Raw genomic sequence first — 24,897 nt, 5'->3', positions numbered from 1 at the left:
CTCCGTGTTGGTTTCCACCTAGAGTGTTTTATGTTTTACTTATTTTTCTAAGCTTTAGAGGGAAGTAAGATCAAACATGTTATGAAATAAAAAAACCGTTGTGTATTTTTACGTTTTTATAACAAGTATTAATTTCGATAAAATTTTACAGTTCCTTTTGTACAAGTACGGAGAAATCTCCGCATATGGAAACTCAAAGGCATTTCAGATAATTGTGGCATATACTGTGGATAGTGCTTTAGAAGGTTTTAGGATTTCTTTCACTAGCGACTGGGTTTATCCCCAACAAATAACAAATCTGTCCATCCGTTCATCCAGCATCGATACGCGACCGATATTTTAAAGCATTAAACATATTTTAAAGAATAAACCATCGAACAATTAATCCGGCTAATATACGACATCTATTATTTTAATTTATACGTGTAGGTAACTAGGTTTAGTTGTACCTAGGTGTGGGCGAGGGGGAATGATAATAATAGATAGTTTTCTTATTTTGCGCTTGTTACTTGAGCCATTATTATTAAATAGTATCTACATAAAATATAAGTTTCATATTATTTTTAGGATATATACTGTTAAAAATTGTTTTCTGCTAAATTTGTGCTTGAAAAAACTTACGAATAAAAATATTTCTTAAAAGAAGAATCTTATATCCACCTTTTGATAAGTAAAGGTTAGGCTTAGACAACTACACCGATATAATTCAAAATTTAACCATCAGTCGTCGTTACGACGCTTTCTACAGTCACACATAATTATTAGGCCGTTCCTCCATCTCCGATAATGATAGGCTACGGTTCCTTTTAGTCTTAAATATTGAATTGAGCAGTTATCAGATGTACGGACGAACAGATTGACTACAACCCTGTAGTAACTACTGAACCCTAACTTATAAATAATGAAACCTTTTATCTTCTAGGGCATATAAGTTTAAAAGCTTTACATTCTTAAAAGTCTTCACAAATTGTATAACTTACCGTAATCTATGTTTCATCAATTAAAAAGGTACTCATATGATTTTATTATCTCTTATCACTATAAATCAAATATTCTAAATTTGGGAACATAAAATAACTACGACTTAATCAAATGATGCGCTTCGTGTTTTCTAGGTAAATTCTCTTTGCTCTAAATAAATTACAATATTTAATAGAAATATACAATCAATTCCCGCAACTGCAATAAAACTGTAACTTTCTCCAATCGTACGAATAAAATTTATTCTGTTAATATAATATATTATAATAATACGTCGCTCATTTGAGATATGACGTTAATTTATATTTAGGTATAACAATAATAATAATAATTATGAGTAAAAGGAGAATAAAAACATTCGTAAAATAATATAATTACCTATGTATAAAAATCAACAACACAATAAAGTCACATCATGTATGTACATTGCATTTTATACACTTCAGTGACAATTATCATTGTCTTAAGCATAAAGGTACCCATTTTAGATTATTATAATTTTAGTTGGCAAAATCGTTTTCTGTCCTTTGTCCTCATAGATTTCCTACGCGTGTCAATGAAAGGCTCAAGCTCGTACACTTTCACATTGCTCTCTAGTAAAGATTAAAAAAAAATCTACTGTTACTTTTTATATAATTAATGTATTGTTTTCATTGCCATTCAATGTTATCAATATTCGAAGCTAGTATTAGTGTTGTTCAAAGACTTCGGTCGAGCTCCACTAGAATTATATCATAACGTCAACTTTGTTCAATATTCGTAACCTTTCAATAATTTTTTATGAAACCTTATTTAAAATGGGTACTTACCGGAATCTGATGGCACTTTATATATCTAAGTATGCACTTTATAAATTATGTCATAAAATGACAGACTAAAGAACTATATATAAATTACTTGGTGACTTACATTCTAGATTCGTTTTATTAACCTAATCACATCAATTTAGAACATTGGTTGTGTGGTAGTGATAGAGGCGCGGCCCGCGGCTTGACGCTTGAGTCCATGAAACAAGAAGATCGCGGCGGCCTTGATTGGCGCGACAAGTGGCGCACGCGCAGCGGTCTCCCATTGTCAGACGTTGCCGGTGGTCGGGAAGCGCGGTGGAGGCAGCGGCGGCGGCGGCCGACCCTCGCCCACGCCCGACGACACCTCCGACACTGCGAGTCACCAAACTTTACATTCACGAACACTAACTTTACACCTTCTTGCTACCGACTCATTCAAAATCTTATATATTGTAAAATATTTGACCTTCTGACCTACCAGTGATTTTATTTTTATTGGCTGCCTTAATACAGTCTCTCTGTATTCTCCACAGTAGTAAATAGCTACTGCAGTTTATCCACACCTTTATATTTAATTTAAATAAGGTGGTAAAATGGTTTATGATGATGTTGATTTACAGTGTCTTGTAAACAGCTGACTGTAATCGGAAAAATGAAAACACGAGCAAGTGTTCAAAGTTGTATCGTGAATTAACACTATTTGAGCGTTCTGAATTGCGAGCAAGGCAAAGTAAATATATAATATATAAATATATAACAAAAAGTGGTATGAGTATCAAAGCGAGCTTCCCAAATCCTTACGTGAATCGTGCTTCTCGTCAACAGGAGCAGGCGGCGGGGGCGGAGGTAGTTGTTGTTCCAGCGCGTTCACGCAATTCATCATACTTCCATATAGCCGGCTATCGCGGAAACTGTCCCTGGACACACACACTAATCATCACGCGCTCCATACATCTCGAACGCAGTTCTCATGGTATCCCGCCTCTAGCTGTCATTGATCTTAGTTTAATTCTAGTTTACTATCCTCAGGTATTTATGAATACAATCTTGACTCTATTTTATCTCTTGTTATAAAAATGTTATTTAATATCTATTAAGTATACAATAGTACAATTATTAGCAATTTAATAAAACAATACAATTTTTAAAATAACTTTAATTGTGATTAGAATATAGCTTATCCCTTTTCCTTAAAAATGTTTTTACAATTTATTTAAGTAAGTTTATATTATTGAACTTCTTCAAATCTATGAATGCACCTAAAGTAATTATTTGTAGTTCTAGATGCAGGTAAATAATATCTAAATTAATTTTATAATCAGTTTTCATCGATCACACTGGAGTCGATATGTACTTTTATGGTAAGGATTGAAATAATTAATTATTACTTTATCTAAATATTTAATTTAGTTTATTTCAGAAATAATTAATACAGTCGCAGTTTGTTCTAATATATATTATTGTACATTCTGTAACTTAAAAATGGAAAGGTTATATTAAAATAATAAGTGCACAGCGTGAATATGACTATGATCAGTTAGTGATAAGTGCCTAGTAAAACTCGTGTACAAAACTTATGTAAGTACTTATAATACTTAGTTGTACGGACAAATTGTGCTTGTGAAAGAATTAAAAAGATATTGTTAATAATTGCATTCTCACCTGCCATTCGAGTTACGAAACAGTGCCAGAATCTCTTCAAAGGTTTTATTTTTTGTTTCAGGAACTTTTTTATACGTAAATATCCAAAAAATTGCAAGGAATACACTAAAAGGCAGGAATGTATAGTTTTCCAATAGAGCCTGAAACATAATAAAGTTAGGTAAATTAGCTTGTTATATATTTTATGGCATACATATTTTAAGTACAATTTATTCTTATTTAATAAAATATTTACCTTCATACTAGGAAAGCCAATTCCGACAACGAAATTCGCGAGCCAATTAACTAAGACAGCGATTGCCATTGCACTTGGTCGCGGACCTTGAGAGAAGAGTTCTGCAGTTATCAACCAAGGAATAGAGCCAGGTCCGACAGCAAAGAATACCACGAAGCTCAGCGTAGACACCACCGACAAATAGCTCATCCAGTCGATCATTTCCTGTACATAGCCAAAAAACTCCTATCAGGGAATAGTAATGATGCTCTTTCCCGTGACCGACCGGAATAGAAATAAACCACAAACATAAATGCCATCACACACTTTTCGTCCCGTGTACATGTCTGTCGTAACTTTAGTCAGATAAAAGATAATATAAAAGAGTAATGCTAGAAGTAATAGAGTAGTAAGACGACTTTAATATCGTCTTAACTGCATTCTACGTTGTGCTTAATAGCAAAGTGAGTTGATTTATTATTTTTATGTCATTGGCTGTATTGCATATGCTTAAGTGATGTGCTTCTGCTTTTGAGCAGTGTTGTGTGAATAATCTCGCTTCAGTTAACGCGTGCCAGAGCTCTTCGTGAATTTTCAAGTAAATGGCTTGTCTCGTGTAGTGAATATAAAATTGTGTAGGGTGCTTCGTGAGTGATGTTCCTAACATTTATATTTGAAAATTTATTTCATTTTATTCAATCACTTTCCTACCGAGAGTCCGGGTTCGGAGACAGGAAAGTCGGTTGGGGGGGGGGGGCAGCTAGCTAAATGCCATAGGTTCCCAACTGGAGCGGCACCGTCCCCTAATTGACGCTGGAGCTTTTTGTGGGGGCGGTACTCAGTTCATAGGCAAATGGGGGGCATTATGACAGTCAAGGGGACAGTCATGGCATACTTACCTAATTAAAAGTTTAATATAATAAAATACTTTGAAGATAAATTTATAATACTTTGAAGATAAATTTATTATGATGAAAAAACATTGTGTCTAGCCATCTAAGAGGTTTATATTATTATTATTATAGTGTAAATCAACACTAATTTTTTTAATAATCATTAATAAACTAAGTATTTGAATCGGTTTAGGATTGTCGATAACAAGTCTACGAGTTGGTAAAGAAAAACAAAGCAAAATCCATATTTAATACCATGCAGGTTCTTTTTTAAGGAGAAAGAAATTCTTATTCGTAACATTTTTCCAGTTGTTACAGATGGTGCTCCTGCAACGACGGAGCGTCATAAGTGTTTCATCAAGCATTTAAAGCAAGCAGTACTAAATGTACTTGCTGTACATTGTGTTATTGATCGTCAGCACTTTGCTGCAAAAATCTAAAAGAACGCCTGCATGCGTCGGTCGATTACGTTATTATAGCAGCCAATAAGATAAGAAACTATTCATTAAACAAATTATTTATGCAACTTTGTAATAAAAATTACGAAGACTATAATTGCTTGCTGTTTACATATAGAAGTACGGTGGCTCTCGAAAGTTCGCGTTTGTCTCAATCGCTATTTTTTAAAAATTTATTTGACTCACTCAGTACGAGACTTCCATGAAAACAGAGACGACGAAATGCGCGGAAACTTGATTGTGGTCCAAAAATGACATCCCATATTTGCCAAACCTTATTAAAATATAATGACGTTAATTTACAATTGCAAGGTGATGACTTAAATTCAATAAAAATAAAAAACTTCATAGCTGATTTTGTAGAAAAACTTCTTCTAAATCTAGGAAAAAGTGAATACAACCACTTTTCGAACTTATCAGCATTATCGGTAAAACTGGAAGATTTAGTTACTGCCAACACCTGGACATTCTTTATGCTGAGTTTACAGAGCGATTCCGGGATATTTTAAAAATGAATATACTAACTGGGCTTTAGACCTTTTCGCAAATGCAGATACGGCAGTATCATCAAATTCACAAGAAGAACTTTCATAAGTAGTAAATTATTAAAAGTAAAATTCAGAAATGGATACCAATAGTTCTGGCTCTAAAAATCGATATCAGCTCTCCACCCTGGATTATGGGAAATAGTACAGAAATTTTTTCTTCATCATATTTGGTTGAGCATGAGTTTAGTGCAGTATCTAAAATATTGTCTAAGAGAAGGAATAGACTGCAGAGCGAGCGAGCTGAGCGCGGTGATTTGCGACTGTTGTTAACTAAATTGAAACCCGACATTAACAAATAGTTAAAACTCATCCAGCCTAACCGTCTCATCCATATTTATGTTTTTTATTGAATAGTGTGTTTTTAATATATTGTTTTACTAATTTTGATTAATCGTCTTGTCTCAAGCTTTTTGCATTTGTTGGTGATTATAATTTTTTTTCATAAAACTTTGTATGGTATTTTGTTTGGAACTTTGTAGGGTATTTGCCCGAATTAAATGTTTTTGTTACAACATGTTTTAGTATTTTCAAACAGTTAATTATCGCGACCCTCAGCCACGATCACGACTAGCACGATTACAGAAAGAGAGAAAGAAGGAGAAATCGTTTTCGATTGGGGATTATTAATAGATAAGACATATTAAATTGGTAAAATAACTATTATGTAAAGGGGGGCGTCGGAATTTTAATTTCTTGTAAACTTTAAAGTAAGGGCGGTAGTTCACAAAAGGTTGGGAACCTATGCTCTAAGCGAAAGCAAACAAAGTTGTGATGTAGTGAATGGATATGTTGGAAAATAAAAATAATCAAAAAATCCTGGCAATCTGGGCAATTTACCATGCAATAAATTGTTGATATCGAATCAACACTAGTAATATCTTTAATAACTATATCTGTTTAAACGTGAGGCTTAAATTTTTATATTATTTTATTTGGGAAGTACATAAAAATATTATAAAATCAATAAAACAGTTGTGATGATTTGAAATAAGGGGAAAATCATATATAATCAATCTTACAATGTCGTATGGAATCGAATTCAAAGTTAAGCGATGATAAAGCGTGCTCAAGCTAAAAGAGTGCAGTGTTGTCCTCGTGAGTGGTCATATAGTCACTTTTTAAACCACATACTCATGAGGATAACAGGCTAACAATAAGAGTGGTTAGTATTATTTTTAATTGAATAAATAACAAATTTAGGATAAAAAAAAAAACAATACTAGCCACTAATAAATGGTGTATTCTATTAAAGCCTTTTAGATAATATGAGTTTGGTTACTCACAGTATCTAAAGTATTTATACATTTCTGATTATAAGACATTTTTTCGAAATACTTACTAACGATGAGGTTTATAAGTATGTAATGATTATTATCTTTAATAAATTTGTACATATTGTTAACACAACAATTTCTTCCCATAGTAATAAAATATATATCCTCCATACTTTAATAATGTGTTTAAAGTTTGTAAGTTTGTAAATTTTGTAAGTAAGGCAATGTGTTTAAAGTTTACGCTCATATAATGAGAAATTATCTTATTTTTCTATTGTACAATTGACAACTGATTACGAGCGAGCAATCAAATCGAACAATCGCTGGAGGCTTCAATTTTATATTAAATTGAGGGTTATAATAGCTACGGCACACCCCCTCGACATTGTGTTTGCGATGTAAAAAAATCTGTTTTTTTCTCTTTAATTACGAAAAAATTGTCATTTAATATTATCATACTTTTGATTGCTTTCAAAGTTTATTACGTGCAATGCTGTATCGGACACACCTTTATAAGAAAAGAGATTGTGATGAAAATGGAGAAAATAAACATTCCACCGAGGCCATAAAGATGCAGAGTACGTCGTCCAGTGCGGTCCATGAGTGGTAAAGAGACCAGTGTCATCCCCACCATGATAGCGCCGATACCCATCGTTGCAAACTTAGCCGACTCCTCGGTTAAGCCCGAAGAGGTGAAAAGCGAGGTTGAATAGTAAAATACCTGAAAAATCATATGATTGACAGACATTTTGCAATAAGATGTTACTAGTGAACAAAGAAAAATGAAATATTATTGTTTTTTTTTTGCTCGGATTTCGACCACTGCCCAGTGACAGAGACCTATTATAGAGTCTATTATAATTATAAGTTCAGTGGTTTTAAAAAATACAATTTAAATTTATGTTTACTAACAAAATTACAACTGTTTGTACCCAATTAATCAAAGTTATCGTCCAATTTTAACAGACACAGAACAGACCAGAATAACAAAACAATACGTACATACTACTATATATGTATATATACTATAACGTATATATTTAATATATATAACTTACCTATAAAACCTAATACGTATAGCGGGTGTAGTTATCGACTCATACCGGCATAAAAGACTCGTTACCGCCCTTACGGCACTGGTACAACAATCATTGTTAAGTTATATAAATTATTATGAAAGAATAAATATTCTTACTGCATTGATTCCGCTTAGCTGTTGAGAAAGTTGCATGACAACGCCGATCAGCAAGGGCGCGCGAAGTGTCGGTGAGCAAAGGAGTTCCCGCATCGATATAGAAGCTTCGGCTTGCTGCGCTCTTTCCTCGGCACGCATCTCTTCGATATCTTCTTCCACCTTTGCGTCAACACAAACATACTGCTATCAATAAATATCACCCTTATAAAGATTAAATATATATATAAGGGATTATATGTCACAAGTGTTGCTACTACATAATATACTTATAATAAGGTAAGTTATTTATTAAGTACTTAGTTTTATGACTTCGTACCCGTGGAATTGTTAATCTTATTATTCGTAATTTTTTTTTTCTGAGATATTTTCTTACAATGTATAATTAAGATATTGTAGTCTGATTCGTTTACATAATACTACTTACAGTAATAAATATTGACCATCGACTAATACAAAATCGTAATTGTCTTCACAGCTCCTTATAGATGTAGCATTGTTAGTATTTAGAGTGACAGACAATAGAGTAACATCCCAGGCCTCCCAGACTATTCTTGTTTTTAGGCATATGAAAATACCCAAAGCTGTACCATTTTTACGTACACATAATAGCTAATATATAAAAAAAAAACTAGCCCTCGTATTGTATGCTTTTTGTCCACTAGAAAATAAGAAAGACGGGGGGGGGAGGATCTTGGACCAAAATGCTCTACGAAGTGGAATTAGCCGATTGTCTCTTTCACCGGGCACCATATATATATATATATGATCTGTATATTGTTAAACAAATGATTTATCAATGTCACAAATTGTGTTCAATTCTATTTATTTTTTTATAATCTTTTGTGTTCTTCGTTACGTACTTGGTTGCTCGCGCGTAGCCTCCTGAGTGCTCGTCGTGCCTCCTCTTCCCACTGTCGAGTGATTAGCAAATAGCGTGGTGATTCAGGACAGGCTGGCAAGAGTAGTAGCTGCAGAATAGCAGGACACACAGCTAGACCTAAGAATGTATATAAAATCCAAATGTTAGTAAAGAGATCTTCTAGTTCTTAAAACAATTAGTTTTCGCTTATTGGTAGTTTCAACAACTAAACTTTAAATTAAGATTCAGTAAAAAGGCGCAACAGTTACAGCCATTGTACCTGTTGCGCTGGCGGTTGCGGGTTCGATCCCCGCACATGACAAACATTTGTATTGGCCATATAGGTGTTTGCCGTGGTCTGGGTGTTTGTGCAGTCCTTGTGGGTCTCCCCACCATGCCGCGGAGAGCACGTTAAGCTGTCGGTTCCGGTTGTTATCATGTACACCTGATAGCGATCGTTACTCATAGTAGCGAATATATCCGCCAACCCGCATTGAAGCAGCGTGGTGGATTAAGCTATGATCCTTCTCCTACATGGAGAAAGATGCCTATGCCCAGTAGTGGAATATTACAGGCTGAAGCGAAAGCGAAAAAGTTTATAAATAATTAAGCTATTTTTAACCGAATACAACAAAGTCAAAAGGCAGAGTTATAATTTTAGCAGTCTATGTATGTTCATCTGTTCCCTCATATCTCCCATACTACTTGTCATATTTAGACCGATAAGGTGCCATTAAAAGCGTCTTAACTGTCCTCTAGTTTTAGGCTATATGGTGTAACATTTGATTGTATCCATATACAATTCCTTCTACAATATATAAAGTTATGTACTATAAATTTTAATTATTATTTTAATGCCTTATGGGGTATCAAATAAAAGGGCTTAATTAACAAATTTCAAAACGTAAACATACGGCTTTTCTTTTATAAACCTGATCATTTGGAATAATTATTTTACACATTATTAACTGATTCCAAATTAGAAAGTCTGTGCTATGGGTACCAGATTACTGATAAGTATAATAAAAATATAGATATTAAATAACATACCCCAACACAGGATAAATATATGAGCTCATCAGCCAAATATTTGCTATAAGCAAAATCTAATATCCCCGGCATAAGAGGCAAAACAACTTCATCAAGATCTAGTGGTTTAGTTGTGACATCGAAATTAATAGGCAATGTGTTACTTTTGCTTTACAATAACTCTATTATTATACTCTAACTATTGTTATTGTAATTAAGAAATTGATATTAAAATCTTAAAAAACGTTACCAATCATTCTGTCTTGGGGGTTAACAGTACATAGGCTTCAAGGTTGTACCTTGAGAAAGCTGTGATTGATTTAGGAAGATATTATTTGCTAAGGGACAATCCTTTGTCGCATTTTGAGCAGAGTGAAATCGTTAGATAGCTAATTTATAAGTTCTATGGATCACATATATGGCAAAACAACGTTTGCGGGGTCAGCTATTATCTATATAATATCCATATTTTTTTCTAACACCTTATTTATATAATGTATTCTCATTTACCAAGCAAGAGGGGCCACCCATCGTCCGTGCCAAGAATTTGTTCGATACCGAGAACTTGCGACAGCAGCAATCCGACGGTGACAGCGAGTTGGTTGACGGTGCCCAAGCCACCACGCAGATTCAGGGGCGCGATCTCCGATATGTACATTGGCACAAGCGATGTATTCAGACCTATATTTTTTATTTACATCAAGTCAAGTATACTTTCTCTTACTTAAGTAAAAAAAAAAGTAAATATAAGAGTAATCTAATAGACTATGGCTTAAGGTTCTGGCTAATGACACGAATTAATAAACTAAAATAATATCTATCAGATGTAACGGCAGATGTCTGCTTGATATATTTATCGATAGTACAGCGAATGTAAATGGTTTTGAAGTAATTAATCCTGTGGTAAACTTTAATGTATTTTGTATTAAATTAATTTAATTTATGAACTCACCGCAGTTGACACCGATGATGAATCTACCAAAGAAGAGCATTTCGTAGCAATGTGAAATCTTTGTGAAGCCCATAAGACTTGCACCGCTGATGCCGAGGATATTGTTGAGCAAGAGACCGCCTTTTCTATTGTTAAAAATAACGTGTAGACATAAAAAATAAAACTTATTATTAGTCAATAAATTATCCCATTGCTATTTTAGCCGTATATATTTGAACCCGAACCTGCCAAATCGGTTTGCAATCATTCCCCCTGAAAATCCGCCCAGCATGCCACCGATAGCAAAGATGCTGACTGCAATCGAGTATAATCTGTTCACCGTGTCCTCATGGATGTCTTTACCGTAGCGATCTTTGTATACATCCTTCATGAAGTTTTCGATATTCTGCATAAAATACATAAATATAATACACAACTATTTAAGTTCTAGATTTTCTTATCACCGATGTACCTATTTTCAAGTACGAGGTCGGACATGCAAAATACCGAACTTATTTATAAATCTATCCGTAAGAACTAAAGCTATTTAAAAACTAAACTTAAACTAAGTTTATAAGACACGCTTATGGTGAATGCCATCACTGTTAAAAGAAACATTATAGTTATTTAAAGTTTTCAAATAGTTAAATTCGATATGACTCCTTTAGAATATAAAGAGAACTTTAGCTCGCAGCAGTAACAATGTATAGTAGCTAAAAAAAAAACATTTTTTTGAGACATCGTATTGTATAAAATTTTGCTTTTCGGTATTTTTTGGCTCAAGGGAAGAAAAGCATGAAATTTTTTAGTGAGTAATTTATTTCTTAACACTTAATTATCATTAAAAAACAGAAAATTATTTACTTTCCTAATTACAAATGTTAAACATGTAGATCAGCGAAAGAAGAGTCATAAGCAGGTGGATTTCGATCATCTTGTATCGATTTTATATTTGCTAATTCTATATTATGCTATAATTTCCTTTAGAAGTTAGAAATTAAAATGATCTCAATTGAAAATTAAATATTTGCAAGTGAGATCATTTTAATTTTTTACTCGAATGATACAAAAAAATATTTAAGCCAACAATATGTAAAGTCAAATAACGCATCTATTAGAGTGTGTTCAATACGGAAATTATAAAAATATTGCAAAAAAAATTAACTTTATCTCTACAAGTATCTGTCACTACCACGAAATATCTTATATTTTATCAGTTTATTTACTGAAAAAAGGAATTTGTCGTAAAATATACAACAACAAACTTCATTTGTTTGTCTATGCTTCATGAAGAATCTATAATGATCTCACTCTGCCAGGAGCGTTGATGACACCAGTGTTGTAACCAAATTGCAGCATCCCGAGCACCGCGGCCAAGATGGCGTATGATAAGAAGAAAGTAAGACCCTGAAATTAAAATACACTGCTCTGTGGCAACTATATATTTTTTTGAAAGTATTAGGTTTATAATTAAAATTTGATTTCATCCGTAATCGTATACGTGACGACCGCTCTGGTGAAGGTAAGACCGACGGTCGCGGGTTCGATTTCGTCTGGTTGTTAGTCCTTGTGGGTCTCCTGTCACCATGTCTCGGAGAGCACGTTAAGCTGTTGGTCCCGGTTGTTATCATGTACGAGTTCACCTGATAGTGATCGTTACTCATATATACAATAGGAATATATCCGCCAACCCGCAATGGATCAGTGTGGTAGATTAAACTCTGATCCTTCTCCTAAACGGGGAGAGAGGTCTATGCCAGACAGTAGGATATTACAGGCTGAAGCGTAGGTGTAACCGTTTACGAAATGTCATGTCCATAACATCCAAGACTGATAAGGACTAAATTGACTGACCCAAAATAAAACTGCTTTCTAGGTACATTTTTTGGTTATTAATTGTAAATGGATATGATTCAGTAAACTTTTTAAAAACGCATGCTATATAAGTTTCATAAATGCTTATACTTTATAATTAGAATCTATAGAACATATTATTAAAACACCACGAAGGCTATAACTTTACATGCTTACTTTTAATCAGGATTGAAATAAACAGAAGTAATTCATAAATAATAATTGTGTTTGCTCGCAAACGAAAAAAAAACCGACTTCAATTACATCGAAGAGTAATACAACGTAGATCGACGAAAAAATAGTAATACTTTGTTCGTATTCCATATAACACGCCATTATAAAATTGTAGAATTATATAATGTTCTACTGTTATTTCTAACATTTTGTTAGCGATTGTAGGCAGAAATTTCATAAAAGGCCCGTCGTCGATTCGCGCGAAGCGCTGACGTCGCTTATTACGGCGGGTTTTTTTAGTTGAAGCGGATTTATATTGAATTACGGTTTATGTCTTTTTTATTAAAAATATGTAATGTTCATGTTTTCACACAGCTCCGATGCAAGACTGGAGTTTACCCCTTCAGATCAACTGTCTAAATAGGCACAAAAAGGCTTACTAGTCTAAGAAATATATTATTACTATATCAAATTGTAAATAAATGAATGCAATAACGCCATCTATCGGAACCTAATTGCGTTATTAGAAAACGTCTGAACGCCATCTCTAACAAGGTCATTCGTTCAGTAGATTTTACTGTTCAATTTTTTCATTCCGGGGCCTTAAATGAAAATCGATTCTTAAGGAGAAAACTCCAAAAACAGTCAAGTAAATACGCCATATCAGAGATAGCTCAAAAAGTTTGAGTCAAATCTCAATTATATTTAAATAGGACCACATGACAAGCACCACCTATCGATTAAAAAAAGAATCATCGATATCGGTCCACCCATTAAAATAGTAATGAGGTTAATATAACGTTGGTCGACGTAAAATAGCCAAGTAAATACCCAGTATTAGCGATAACTCAAAAATTAAAAGCTCAAATATATTTATAACGAATAAACTGCTACTCTCTACTCTAGTGGAATATTGTAATTTGATCGATAGTGAACGAAGTAATTTCATTACATTTTGATAGATGGCGTTGTGGCAAAGTATTGAACATGACCGCAGTCGTCTTAACATCGTCATGTAAATACGTGTCATCAAAGATTACTCAAAAATTGCTCATTATATCTCAATCATATTTAAAACGGACGACATGACAAGTATTAGCTTTTGATTTATATAAAAAAGATCAAAATCAGTGCACCCAGTAAAAAGATATAACGTATAATACAACGTAGGGTGACGAAAAAACCGTCAAGTAAATACGCAATATTAGATATAACTCACAAATTACGAATCAAATCTCAATTAAATTTGAATGGGACCACGTGACGAATAGTAGCTTTTAATTTATATAAGAAACGTCAAAATCGGTGCACCCAGTAAAAAGTTATGAGGTATAATACAACGTAAGGTGACGAAAATAATGTCAAGTAAATACGCGTTATCAAAGATTAATCAAAAAGTAGTTATCAGATCTCGATAAAATTAATATGTGACCACATGATAAACATCAGCTTTCGATTAAAGTAAAAATTATCAAAATCGATACACCCAGTAAAAAGTTATTGCGGATTTTCAAGAGTTTCTCTCGATTTCTCTAGGATCCCATCATCAGATCCTGGTTTCCTTATCATGGTACCAAACTAGGGATATCCCCTTTCCAACAAAAAAAGAATTATCAAAATCGGTACACCCAGTAGAAAGTTATGTGGTATAATACAACGTAGGTCGACGAAAAAAGCGTCAAGTAAAAACGCATTATTAGATATAATTCGAAAAGTAGTTGTTAGATCTCAAATAAATTTAAATGGGACCAATCGGCACACACCACCTTTCGATTAAAACAAAATTTGTCGAAATCGGTCTACCTGGTCAAAAGTTCTGATGTAACATACATAAAAAAAAAAAAAAAAAAAAAAAAAAAAAAAAAAAAATACAGTCGAATTGAGAACCTCCTCCTTTTTTGGAAGTCGGTTAAAAAAGATCAGGGACAGTTGTTGCGGAAAACTTGATTAATAATACATTTTAAATGTTATTAGGTAATTGGACAGTCTCGTCAGTCAGTCAGTTACCACTATTGGTAGACGGTAGTGATCTGAAGAAAAGATTTTTTTTTTTGGGTTTTAATCACGCATGTAAAAACTAAAAAATGAAAAGAGCACGTAAACGATTAATATATTACATAACAGTCGCTAATTATAATTTTAAAATGGAAAATATGCCTAATTCAATAAAGTTACGTATGCATATTCTTTATTCCAAAATGCTTAATTCTATTAATATATTTACTAGGAACTTCTCGCTGCATTTTCTAATTTACTTCACTGAGTTTGTAACTTTAAGCCCTAAGTAACGTAAAGGAAACTTCATTTGCTTTTTTGCAAGTTTTTTTTTACACAAGTGAAACCGAGTTGGAAATTATATATAAATGATTCTTGGGTTATTATGATGTACATAGCGTTTCTAAATTGAAACATTATAATATATTATAAATTATATATGAATTTGAACCATAAATGTAAATATGTATAATGTTTAATAAACTATTTATGTACTAAATTTGAACCATATATGTTATTTAATCACTGTTATAATAATAAAAAAAAAAATAGATAAAAAACTTTATTCTTTACCTTTCTTTTTTCCTTTTTTATTTTTACTTTTCTTAATATTTCAAATATTTTTAATTAGACGCTAGTGATAGAATATTTAGCATAATTAGTCTAATGATATATTATTTACGAGAGTATTATGTATTTATATTCAAAATAAGTTAAATAAAGATAAAGTTTTAGGCGACAATTATTTATATATAAATGCTAATAGAAAAAAATAATAATTAAGTACGCTTCTACTTCTTACCTGCTCAAGTAATCTTAGCTTACGTCTTTGCGAATGTTCTTCTAGTCGGTCGACGTACTCGCGCAGCTCTTCTATCTCTTCTTTGACTTGCTGCACAGTATCCAACTCTTGTTTGATGGCAACCATGTCGCGCTTGACCTTTTACATAGTAAATTATTTTAATATATATATATATAAAATTCTCGTGTCACGGTGTTTGTAATTAAACTCCTCCGAAACGACTTGACCGATTCTCATGAAATTTTGTGTGCATATTGGGTAGGTCTGAGAATCGAACAACATCTATTTTCCATTCCTCTAAATGTAGTAGTCCACCCCTATTTTTTTGTTAATTTTTAGATAAATTATTAATTTTTAGCCGACTTCCAAAAAAGGAGGAGGTTCTCAATTCGACTGTATTTTTTTTTATGTATGTTACATCAGAACTTTTGACCGGGTGGACCGATTTCGACAAATTTTGTTTTAATCGAAAGGTGGTGTGTGTCAATTGGTCCCATTTAAATTTATTTGAGATCTAACAACTACTTTTCGAGTTATATCTAATAATGCGTTTTTACTAGACGCTTTTTTCGTCGACCTACGTTGTATTATACCGTATAACTTTCTACTGGATGTACCGATTTTGATAATTCTTTTTTTGTTGTAAAGAAGATATCCCTAGTTTGGTATCATGATAAGGAAACCAAGATCTGATGATGGGATCCCAGAGAAATCGAGGGAAACTCTCGAAAATCCGCAATAACTTTTTACTGGGTATACCGATTTTGATAATTTTTAATTAAATCGAAAGCTGATATTTGTCATGTGGTCACATATAAATTTTATCGAGATCTGATGACTACTTTTTGCGTAATATTTGATAACGCGTAGTTACTTGACTATTTTTTCGTCGATCTACGTTGTATTACTCGTCGATGTAATTGAAGTCGGTTTTTTTCGTTTGCGAGCAAACACAATTATTTATTTTATTATGATTTGACGTTGAAAAATACATACAACCCTAAATTTTCACCCTTCTACCACCAACCCCTACTTTTAAATAGCGTTTAACGGCAAGACAACGTTTGCCGAGTCAGCTAATATATATATTTGAATGTGATTGTTTTGAATTTGATATTTTAAAAACGATACCTCGGAGACTTCACTTTGGCATGATTCGACGCTCTTGGTAAGTTCCTGAAGTTGCGTACGTATCTCGCAGAGCGCGACCGTGGTCTCCAACTGTCGGTCGCCTCGTTGCAACTCGTCGAGCTTGGCGGACAGATTCATGCTCATCACGCTCACCTGTCTCTGAAGGCTATTAAATAAAAACAAGATTTTAAATATTACAACAATATTTTAAATACATTCGAACAAATAACACTTATACAACACATATATATATATATATATATATATATACACACACACACATATATATATATATATATATATATATATATATATATATATATATGTGACGATCAAATTGAAATCTAAATTTATTTTATAGAGACAAGGGCACTCCGAGACTAGCACAATCATATCCAAGATGTAATTCTAAAATACATTTATATTTGAACTATATTAGTATATCAAATACAGACTAAGGTATGAATATTCTATCTCACTGTTAACGTAAAGGTATTCTGTTTCAATGACTGATGAAATAAAGAGTAAGAGAAAGTTGGAATAAGGTACTCTATTTCTACTTACAAATCTTCTGTTAATACACTGATAACATGACAATGACATAACTGCATGTACGTATAAAACAATAGAAAGTTTATAGCCGAAAATTTGCTGTGATTGTTCCAGTCTCTGGAAAACCCAAGAAATACATCAATATTTTTTTAGAAATTGTATCTAAAGCAAAAATATTTAAATGTAAACTGTACATTTCTCTGATACATAAACATCCACATACAAACAATCAATTAACTAATAAGACAAACACTGCGAGAAAGCACAAACCGAGAGAGATAAACACGAATAGTCAATAGTAACGGTAGCTCTAAAGTTCATTTCGATGATTCTAACAATAAGAATAATTAATTGTAAGAACAAAAGTAAAAAATGTGATAAATAAATTAAGCTAGATTTTATTTTAGATTATTGTGTAAGTCTGATTTCTTATTAGTAGTATTTTTTTCTATTTTATGTTTAGTTTTTGTTCTATTGTACCTCTTGACACGCAGCGAAAGTGCTACGAGCTACGCTAGTGTCGTAGCCATCCATAAAAGTAAGCTTGTTCATCATAAACTAACATTATATATATATATATATTATTCTTTTAACAAAATGTAAGGTGTATATGAACCTGCTGCTATCTATAGATGTTTTCGGAAAATCATCTCATGAAGTTGTTAGATATTGGAGCTTGGACCTTAAGAAACGATATATACCGTTACATACCGTGCGTACTATAAAAAATACTAGTGGTCGCCCAATGTTCGAAATTCGATCATAATTAATTCAAATTATATATTTGAGCTTCATTAAGGTTCTGTTGTCAGAGACTTTACTTCTATAATAATAAACAAAAGAGTCTCTGTATATCCGTGTGTGTGTCAAACGCATTGTAGTGTGTGTAATGTTTTTCTAAATGTATTTTTATGCATAATAAAAAAAATATTAGTTTTCTGCACTTCTTTATATACATTATAAGGCTGCGAAATTGCATACGCCTTCGTCCGCGCAATTTTCGTAAAAAGGGGTACGAAGTTTTTGCTTCACGTATTAATATAAAAAATATGAGGAATGAAATTGTGTGAAAACAACGAGGCTGACAATGCAAAACGTCTCTTCTCACGCCATTTATGTAAGATACTCGTATAGGTTTAAGTACCTAGGTGACTGAGCTTAGCTCGGTATTTTTAGTAAATCGTGTTTTTTGGAAATCATATTTAAATACGAATTACATATTTATAAAATATGAATAATATTTTTTTTACCGACAATGATAAAAAATATAAATAAATATAAGAAATCAAAAATAAAAAAATAATTAAAAAATAATAATGATAAAATATAATTAATATTTTTCGATTTTAGATACATTATTAAATAAAAAATAACTAGTGCAATTAGAAAAAATTAAATAAAAAATAATAATCGCTTAAGGATTTGAACCATGGTCTTTTAGGTCAATCCTAATCAGCCGATTTCCCACCTGAGCTATTACAACTTTACTGAAGTCTGCGAAAATTACCTTCGTATTCTAACGATATTTTTCATTGTCTAAAAACTGGGATAAAACGACATTTTCTAAAAATGAATCCTAGCTAGATTTATTTATCTCCCCGAAATTTCCTGCATACTAAATTTCATAAAAATCGTTGGAGCCATTCAAGAATTGCTCTTACCGATACGATAGCGAGTGTCAATTAATGTTTTGAATTTAGAATTTTATTACTTTAATCAATTATAATTTTTCGTCGGCCCAACGGGCCGGAAGACGTTCCGCACTGCGTTTGCCAAGACGCGACCTCCACTCCAGGACCTGTCTGCTCCAACGGCCATCAGTCCTACGACACAGATGACCAGCCCACTACCACTTCAACTTGCTAATTCTGTGGGCTATGTCGGTTACTTTCGTTATCTCGCGGATAATCTCATTTTAAATGCTATCTTTGAGAGAAATCCCAAGCAAAGCCCGTTCCATTGCTCGCTGAGCGACTTTAAACTTGTGGACCAGTCCCTTCGTTAGTGTCTACATCTTGGCTCCCTATACACCCGTAACACAGGCAGGACGCATTGCTCGAAGACCTTTTTCTTCAAGCATTGCAGAATATTCGAAGTGAAGACCCGACGAAGCCTGCCAAAAGCCGCCTAGCCCAACTGAATCCTCCTATCGGCCTCCTTCTCGAAGTTGTTGCGGCCTAGTTGGATAGTATGGCCTAGGTAAATATAATTCTGAACTACTTTGAGACCGACAACCATACAACAATTATATATATATATATATATATATATATATATATATAATCTGAATCTCGGAAACAGCTCCATCGATTTTCATGAAATTTAGTATCAGGGGATATCGAGCTATATAAATCGGTATAGCTAGGGTTCGTTTTTAGAAAATGTCGTTTTATCCCTGTTTTTCGGCAATGAAAAAATGGCTACATATCGTTAGAGTACGAAGGTAAATTTCGCATTTCTCAATAAAGTTATAATAGCTCAAGTGGGAAATCGGCCGGTCGCGATCGACCGAAAAGACCACGGTTCAAATTCCCATGTTTCGAGATTGGTTATTTATTTTCCTTATTTTTCTAATTGCACTCGTTATTTTTTATTTAATTAGCCAGTTCATATTTTTTATTATTATGTCGGTAAAATCGAAAAATATTATTCATATTTTATCAAAATGTGAACTCAATAAACACTGTAATTATGTTTTGATTATTGTCGTCAGCTTATTAAGTATTATGTATGTATGTATGTTTGTATCTGTGTGTATATATTTTTATGGTATATATATGAATTATTTGCTCGTGTGCATATAATATAACGATTGCCACTAATGTTACCTTATATTTCCTCCCTTTTTTTCTTCTTAATGTGAATTTTAGTAATACTCAATTTTGCACACCTACAATTCCTATAGTCTGCTCTTGTAAGTCCTAAGGTTGGCTGGTAGAGAATGCTTTTAGCATTAAGCCCACCTTTTGTACAATTCTTTAATACATCGTGCAATAAAGTATTAGTAAATAAATAAATAAATATGTAATTCGTAATTAATATGATTCCCAAAAAACACGATTTACTAAAAATAACGATCTAAGCTCGGTCACCCAGGTACTGTTTACTTAATGCTCAGGGCAAGGCATTTACTTTCGAGATGGACGTAGATATATCGACATTATCAAAATGTATATTCATTAGTGGTGTAAAATAATTCTTTCAGCATAAACTGAATAGGATTTGTCGTTTTTTTTTTTTATATATTATTGTTAAAATGTAAGTTTGTAACGGACGTTAATTTTCTTATTACTTTAAGCCAGTTAATATGTATGAGAATATATGTACAAAGTTTTCGATGTTCTAATACGAATTGTTTAACTGGCACCCTTCTGTTAAGGTGCATATAGAGATGCATACCATATACGAAATTATATGTGAAAAAAATTAAGAAGTAGGAAATTACAGCTCATTACTAAGTAACTTTTAAATCAACATATTTATCATCATAACAAAATGTTGTAAAGGGGTAGGTAAAGAGAATAAAAATAACCGACTAAACAGTAAAACGATACTCAAACTACTACAAACTTTTTTTTATAAAAACTAAAAAAATAACTTTAACCTAAACGGAAGAACACTAGTCATGTAAATAACACGTATGTATCTTCACTAAGACCACTGATAAATTAAAAGTAAATTAAGTTTATTGCTCTGGACACTCACTATATTTAAGACTCAATAACATACAAAATAAAGTATTTGTTTGTTCATACAAGTTACTACTTCGGAGTCAGGTAGGTGTTTTAAGCGTAGGTTGTACGTAATATATCTTACTCCCGTATATTTATAGCACCTTGTTAAGATACATATGTATAATAGAATATCAGATTTCATTATTAATTAGTATTTACAAAATTGCAAACACCAACAGTATTTATTTGGCTTCATATTGAAATATCAGTATTACGTACGAGTGCGGCTACCATTTCCATACTAGGAAGTATTTATTAATCCAACAAGATAGCGTTTGCAATCTTGAATAGCTCCAAAAGCCTTTGATACGTTTCAAAAAGGGATTTATTTGTTTATGAATCGGAACATTCTGCGAATGACAAATTAAATTGTGCACTGAGAGCAATGTCTGCTTTTTAATAACTTTAATCAGATACATCCAAAATAATGAGCTGTTATAGTTATTATTAAGCTTTAACTGACATTTAAATATATCTTGTATATACTATGATATATGTTTATATTTTTAATTCGATATAGCCTGGTAAAGTAGGCACGACTTGACAAAGAGCAACTACGAACAAAAACTTTGAATTTTAGATGTACACGTTAGTTACACTAAAGCAAAGGAGCAAAAATCTCCTTATTCATTAAGATTTATCATAAAATAATTCTCAGCAAGATAAATTTCTTAAATTTTTTTTTTGTGTGACTATTCCGTATTCCAAATTCTAATAGACAACAAAATAGCAATATTTTTTGCGTTATTACAAAATAAAATACAAAAACTATTTACTATCACACAAGATGAATTTGTATATTAAATAAATAATAAGTAAAATAAGATGAATTTGTATACATTAGGAGATATAAGTAATATTTAGGATTAAACTAGTTTCGAGATAAATAATTGACAAAAATTTTTGTACATATATGCGTATGTGTGTTAAAAACATATTTGTCGTTATTTTACACTTTACGATACAGTTCAGGTTTTGAAGCAAATTATATCTGTAAAAACGTGCTAACATATGTATTTCGAGATTATAAAATAAAACTCTCCCTACTGTACGCATCTCACCATTCTAAGTAAATGTGCTTCCTTTGAGATTAAATCCCGTAGAACACATGTATGAGTTTCTCAAGATAAATTCTTAAAAGTTGTAATCAACCTCTTTGATACTTTATGGATTAATAAATAGTATAGAAAAAATGATTCTAAGAAAATTTGTTGAACAGAATGAGGTCTATATTTCATTTAATCGTTAGTGTTTTAAAAGAAGTCTAACATACTTAATCTGTTTTAAAATAGCCTTAGATAAAGCTTAATTTAGTGTTATAATTTTGTTAATAAATATAAACAAAATTTTAATACTAAATTAGCTCTTAAAATTAGATATTGTAAATATAAATTTACTAATAGATTTAACATTCTACTTCACTATTATAGTCGTATCACTTCTATCTACTTTATTACATACTAGCTGTGCTTTGCGATTTCAAAAATAAATAAATAAATAGATTATATATATAGCCTTCCTCGGTAAATAGGCTATCCAACACAAAAATAAATTTTTCATTTGAACCTCCTTTTCCTGATATTAGTTATTACTGTTTAAACAAACAAACAAAAATATATGGCTTATGTTATGGTTTGTTAATAGGTATGGCTTAAAACAATAAAGATAACATTATCTAAACGAATATAAAATATGAACTGATGAACTGTTATATAATTTTGCTATCTGAAGCTATAATAACACCATGCGTGATATTTTAGAAAATAGATTATAATTATTATTTACAGAGAACATTTGCCGTGCAGTCAAGTATGGTAAAGCTTTAACGGTAACTGAGCTCAAAGCAACGAAGTATAATAATAAAACGAGTAGGTACGTAATTAATATTTTTATCTTTGAGAGGAGAATATTCTTAGTAATATACCACACAAAATGTTCTAGAAAGGTAATTAAAATTAAGCAGAAAGTACAGATGCTTTGGTATGAAAGCTCTGAGAGGTTTGTTTTTTAATTTTTAAACAAAGTCAATAATAAAAGCAAGGGATTAAAAATCTTTTCCTTTTGAATATATATGCAAATATTATAAGCAAAACATGCGTTCGCAACATTTCATAACGTGGTATATTTTCGTCGTTGTATGCGTTAAATAACATAATATATTTAATTTCATCATCATAATCAACTTATGAAACCAATCTTTTATTTGTAATTATTAGCATATAAACTCAATCTATAATAATAACATTTCTGGCTACTGACAAGAATTGTTATTAGGTGTATGTACAAAGAAAATATATTTATTTATATTTCTAGTAAGTAAACTAAGATAAAAAGTAAACTAGAATTTAATTTTTATATCTACTTACAAAAAGAGAACATGATATTATATGGTGATGATGAGTTCCTGTAATCCAGGCAACTTTATCGTAAGATGAGCTCCAACTTTTAATATATTAATCATTTTAGAAACATTACGTATTTGTCTTAAAACTTTATATATTTTATTTGTAAGTATTAATAATTTATTTTAATTCACTGTGAAATTAAGTTTGTATAAAGAATTCACGTTGTATAAATGCTCACTGTCAATACACTACAGACAATACACTATGTATAAAACTATGCATATATTTCAATTCAATTTGGGAACCATTAGTTATGAGTAAATGAATAAACCCAACTAATATTTATGTATATAATCGGTTTGAATTATTTTTATGAATTTAATAGCTTCTTATTTTGGTTAATTGAAACTTACAGGGTTTTAGGTTGCAAAACTTAAAATTTTGTCTGTTATAGTGCTGTAAAATGTATTCAAAACACATGACGTTAATATACATGTAAGCTTTTGTTTTATTTCGCACTTGTCTACTACTCGTAACTGTTCAGAAGTAAGTGTGGGTTTGAAAATGATTTGAAACCTCATATGTAAGGTGCGAGTTTGTGCTCAATTTTAGTATATAGCTTAAGATAGTTATATTATTTATGGCCATTGAATATAATGTTCATAACAGTACGGTGAGGTATGGTCCGATGTCATTGAAGTAAGGGAAGTTAGGTGATGATTTTGGTACCGCGAATAGCATCGTAATAATATCTGCAATAAAAGATATTTGGGATGCCAAGCCAAGGTGAAAATGTAAAGTATATCGACATATAGATTATTATGAATCGACTATGCAATAAAGCTAGTAGTAAAGGCGGAAAGCTAATGTCTTCACATGTCTCTATTGTCACACGTACCTAAGTAGAAGTTCCCTGAGAGTCGCCTCGTCCTCCTCCGCCGGCGCATATCGTGTCAGCTTGCTGCCGGCCTCCCGGCCCACATGATCAGGTAACGCTGTATCAAAACTCCTAATTTATTCTCCTCTTTGTAGTCCCCATCAAATTCTTTTTATCTTTATAATTTGATCATGACTATTACTAGCTTTATTTTAATTGCATTTGCTTAGAGTACTCACCTAATTTAAAAAAAAAAATTAAACCTACTGCTACAGTCTAATTGTTGTTGTGATTCAAAATGAAGTAGTTTCTTCAAGTCTTTGACATTTTCGTCAAATCTAGTTTGTATCAACACATTGCAGTCCAACAGTGGAGTTATCGATTGGTATTTTTTTATAATTCTTCATTAATTGCTGTTTGTTAAAAACAATCTAACTGTTTTGTACTTTTACCCTTAAACAGCACAATATCGGACCATTAAATTACATCACCGTACTTCCAATTATCAACAATGGCCAATAAAAAAAATATCTCAAATAAATACTTAATATTTATTTATATTTTATTTATTAATAATAAATTTAGAGCTATTAAAATATTT

General features: G+C 32.0%; 1 protein-coding gene across 2 annotated transcripts; it reads right to left on the bottom strand.

The window, feature by feature from the left end:
• Nucleotides 1-1,088: 1,088 nt before the first annotated feature.
• Nucleotides 1,089-16,947, bottom strand: LOC123668724 (glucose transporter type 1). 2 transcript variants are annotated; one of them, XM_045602421.1, is made up of 12 exons: nt 16,789-16,947; nt 15,658-15,795; nt 12,144-12,239; nt 11,078-11,238; nt 10,854-10,978; nt 10,412-10,582; nt 8,874-9,010; nt 8,014-8,172; nt 7,327-7,539; nt 3,667-3,891; nt 3,432-3,571; nt 1,089-2,141 (listed from the first exon to the last, which is right to left on the bottom strand). In XM_045602421.1, the coding sequence occupies exons 1-12, from the start codon at nt 16,930-16,932 to the stop codon at nt 1,922-1,924; spliced, it is 1,929 nt and encodes a 642-aa protein (XP_045458377.1). In that variant the 5' UTR covers nt 16,933-16,947; the 3' UTR covers nt 1,089-1,921. The 2 variants fall into 2 exon arrangements, with proteins under 2 accessions (XP_045458377.1, XP_045458378.1); XM_045602422.1 differs by lacking the exon at nt 1,089-2,141 and having other exon boundaries at nt 3,293-3,571; nt 3,667-3,870.
• Nucleotides 16,948-24,897: the final 7,950 nt, after the last annotated feature.

Source organism: Melitaea cinxia, chromosome Z (genome assembly GCF_905220565.1).
Source record: "Melitaea cinxia chromosome Z, ilMelCinx1.1, whole genome shotgun sequence".
Classification (NCBI taxonomy): Eukaryota; Metazoa; Arthropoda; class Insecta; order Lepidoptera; family Nymphalidae; genus Melitaea; species Melitaea cinxia.
This window is presented reverse-complemented; position numbering and strand designations above follow the sequence as displayed.